General features: G+C 36.5%; 1 protein-coding gene across 1 annotated transcript in view; it reads right to left on the reverse strand.

Moving 5' to 3' along the window:
* Window positions 1-243: 243 nt before the first annotated feature.
* Window positions 244-3855, reverse strand: part of LOC128662215 (nuclear factor interleukin-3-regulated protein-like) — a 10816-nt gene continuing 7204 nt past the window's right edge. The window contains exon 2 of the mRNA XM_053716035.1: window positions 244-2077. Coding sequence (XP_053572010.1) covers window positions 476-1546 — 1071 coding nt within the window. The 5' untranslated portion in view covers window positions 1547-2077 and the 3' untranslated portion in view covers window positions 244-475. The remainder of the gene's footprint in view (window positions 2078-3855) is intronic.

Consider the following 3855-nt stretch of genomic DNA (forward strand, 5'->3'; position numbering starts at 1 on the left):
CTGTTATTATTCCATATAATTTATCCCTACATTATACCTCCTCCTATTGTTCAAAATAACATTTCCCTATTCTTCCTACAGGCCATATAGCCTCTCCTTATAAATTATTATTTTGCTCCATATAAACTTTCAAGATAATTCTATCTATTGATCGGTATAACCTCCCTCTATAACTCTTCCTATTGCACAATAAAGCATTTTCACAGTATGCAATACAATACAATACAACAATTAAACAATAGATATAACATAACTTTTTATTGTACTATGAACATGTAAAATATTTACAGTAATTGTGCAGCTCCCTCAATTTTCCCCTCCCAGCATATGATGATCCCTCATAGCATATGACATTGTCACAGTGATGGATAAAGTCTATGCAGGTCTCTAATGCACCACGCCGGTAACACAGGGTTTATGATAGAAAGGAATGTGTCCATAATAGTTTTAAGTTCTTTTTTTTAAATAATAAAATTCAAAGTCTTTCTGTCAAGCAGTCTAACACCTCAAAACCTTGCCCCCTGTTTGCCCCCCACACATCTTGTCCATGTGCTCTGCACTTTAGTCTCAGTTTGTGTGGAAGTTTGACCCCTGAAGATAAGTCCTGTTGTTGTGGGAATTCCTGTGAGCAATAGTTAGATCCTCCTTCTTCACTACCACTATCTTCACTTTGGTAGGATGAGGTAAGAGATTTGGGGGATGTTGATCCACCTGTGATGCCAATATCTGCAGCTTTAACCAAATGTTTGAAAGAAGTCTGTGATGATTCTGTATTCATGAAAATAGAAGAACGTGGTGGAGGGGAACTGCACTCTGGCCCTTGTGTGCAGTGGGCCATTACTCCAGTTAAGTTGGAGACCTGTCTGTGATTTTGTTGAGGATCCACTGTGAGGCCTCCAATCCTATACAAAATAACTCCTCCTCGTGGTGCTGCCAGCCGTTCTGGCCCAACACCATCTGTCGAGTGTAGGTGGGAAAAGTCATTGTCCATAGCCCTTCCCTCTGAGTATGAGTTGGGGCCTGGGCTATCTCTGGAGGACTGATCTGAGAGATCAGACAGGGAGCCACGAGGAGAGTAATTACCCATTGCAGCACCACCTCCACTGTCTGCCTCAGAAGAATCAGAATTAAGACCCAGGTATGAAGAAGAGTAATCTACATTTCCTCCAGTGCACAGTATGGTTCCAGTTTCTGTAACTTTATGATTACCTAATGCTTGCCTCATCTCCAATAAAGAGGCAGCAGAGATTAGCCCAAAACGTAGCTTGAGCTGCAACAGCTCATTGCGGAGTCGTCCATTCTCCTCATCAAGAGCAGCTACTTTCCCCTCCAGCACCAAATCATGAAAACGTCTCTTTTCTCTTGACCTCTTAGCTGCCTCATTGTTCTTCCTTCTCTTTTCCCAGTAGCTGGCGTCTTTCTTCTCATCTGAGATAAACTCTCTTTTCCGGCGCCCAGCTCCACCTATTACAGAGTTACCACAAATGTTATCCATGGTTTGTTCCTCCTCTCCGCTCTGTGTATATTCTACAAATGTGGACTCCATTTTTCTTCTTCTGACTCCAGTTGTCTACTGCTTGCAGGAGATCTCAGGAGAAGAGAGAGTGTACTCAAAAATAGAAACTGGGATTCAGCTACAAAGCAGCCTCTTTTAATGGTAGATAAGAGATTAAATTAAAAAGAGGTGTGAGCATGGTACGGTAAATGTCTTCAAGTAGAAGAGATCTAGAAGTAGTCTGAATATGTGAATTTCAAGATTTTCTTCTGTTTAATGGAGCAAAAGTGTATTTTATACTCCATCAGCAAATAGTCAGTTCATGAGAAAAAGCTTACACCTCAGTGCTTAAGCAATAATATTTGTTTCTTTCTCTCCTTCTGTCAGTGAATTATTTCTTTTCTTCCGCTTCTCTTTGACTTAATAGTTCCTTGTCACTTGCTTTGACTGCAGATAGACGTATCTTTCCTCCAAATAGTCAATTCCTCTTTTTTTCTCAGGTAAATATACTTTGCAGCTCTCCTCTGTCAAGTAATGAATGCCTTGTTCTCACTCCAGCAGCTTTTGCTCTCCTGGACACGCCTAAAGAAACAAAAAAAGATAATTAGAAAAGTGATCTTGAGATCCTATATTCCACGCCCTGAAGGACTTGCATAATATTACCCCGAGGTGGGAGGAGCTTGGCACAAACAGCACTCACGTTTGACCTGGTTTTTATTACTAGCAGTTACATCAACAACTTATATTTTGTAATATTGCAATTTGTTGTGTAATTAAACACACACACACACACGTGCGCATATATGTATATATATATATATATGTCTAATTTAAATTCCTTGTTATATATTAATGCAAGTAATTAATTCTTCAGACAGACCAGTGTATATATATAAATATATATATATTTATATATATATATATATATAAATATATATATATTTATACATATACACAATCATAAGTACAGTTATACCCTTTTCTAGGTGAAATGTAGTCTGCTTTACACTTATTTAGATTTATTGGTCTTTTATCACACTCTATGGGGAAAATTTACTATTGTGTGGACAGACATGATATGATGTAGCGTATCATGTGCGCTGCACATCGATAAATGCCTACAGCATATGCTGTCGGCATTCATCATTGCACCAGCTGTTCTGGTGAACTGCTGCTGCAATACTGCCCCTGCAGATTTTGCGCTCAGAGATTCGCACTCATTTTAAGAGTTGTAAATATAAAGTTTGCGCTCTCACATTCTTAATGCTGCGGTAACAAATAGACTTTGAGAAGTCATGAACGCAAAATTGCATTCCCCCATAGAATATGTTCTATTTATTCTTAAAGAGATATATATATAAATATATATAAATATATATAATGTTTTTTTGCATAAATATATATTTATACGTATATTTATACATGATTATATATAGGTATAGATATATACAGATATATATATAGGAATATATGTTTAAAAATACATATAACATATTCTCTTATGTAAAGAACATTGGAATGTATAATATTTACAGTAAATACTCAGTATAACACTTATGAATATTGCACAAAATATTATTTTACATGTTTTCATCTAGTTGACTGCAAAGGGCTCCAAAGTACACACATATACTGTATATATATATATATATATATACATATATATATATATATATATATAAATATTTATATATGAATATGTATGTATATATGTGTGTATATATGTCTGTAAATATATAAATACACAGATAAATACATAAATAAATCTGTGCACACATATATGCCTATATATATATATATATATATATATATATACACACATACATATACATATTTGGACATGTATATGTGCGTATCTCTATGTTAAAGTGAATGTCAACTTTTATGATAAAGTGCCGTTTTTTAAAAAAAAAAAATAAAAACAGGGGCACTTTCATTCATGAAAGTTTACATTGCACCAGATTTTACAAATACTTACCTTCTTCTCCTGAAACACCTGATCCCTGATCCCCCCGCCTGCTTCTTCCTGCTGTACTTTCACCGGCTTCCTCCAATCACAGCGTGGCCTCACCAGATGAACGCTCCTGGGGGGGAAGCTGTGATTGGAGAGAGACGGTTTCGTCATTGCTGACAAAGTACAGAGGACCTGCAGGCATGGGATCGGCGACCGGTGTTTCAGGAGAAGAAGGTAAGTGTTTGTAAAATCCGGTGCAATGTAAACTTTCATGAATGAAAGTGCCCCTGTTTTTAATAGTTTTTTTTAAAAACCGGGTACTTTAAGTTAACATTCATTTTAAAGCCTTTTGCAGTGCTTTTTTTCCCCTAACACCTGAGACCTCATATCATTGAGCCCTTATAGC

This window comes from Bombina bombina, chromosome 6, assembly GCF_027579735.1.
Source record: "Bombina bombina isolate aBomBom1 chromosome 6, aBomBom1.pri, whole genome shotgun sequence".
Taxonomy (NCBI): Eukaryota; Metazoa; Chordata; class Amphibia; order Anura; family Bombinatoridae; genus Bombina; species Bombina bombina.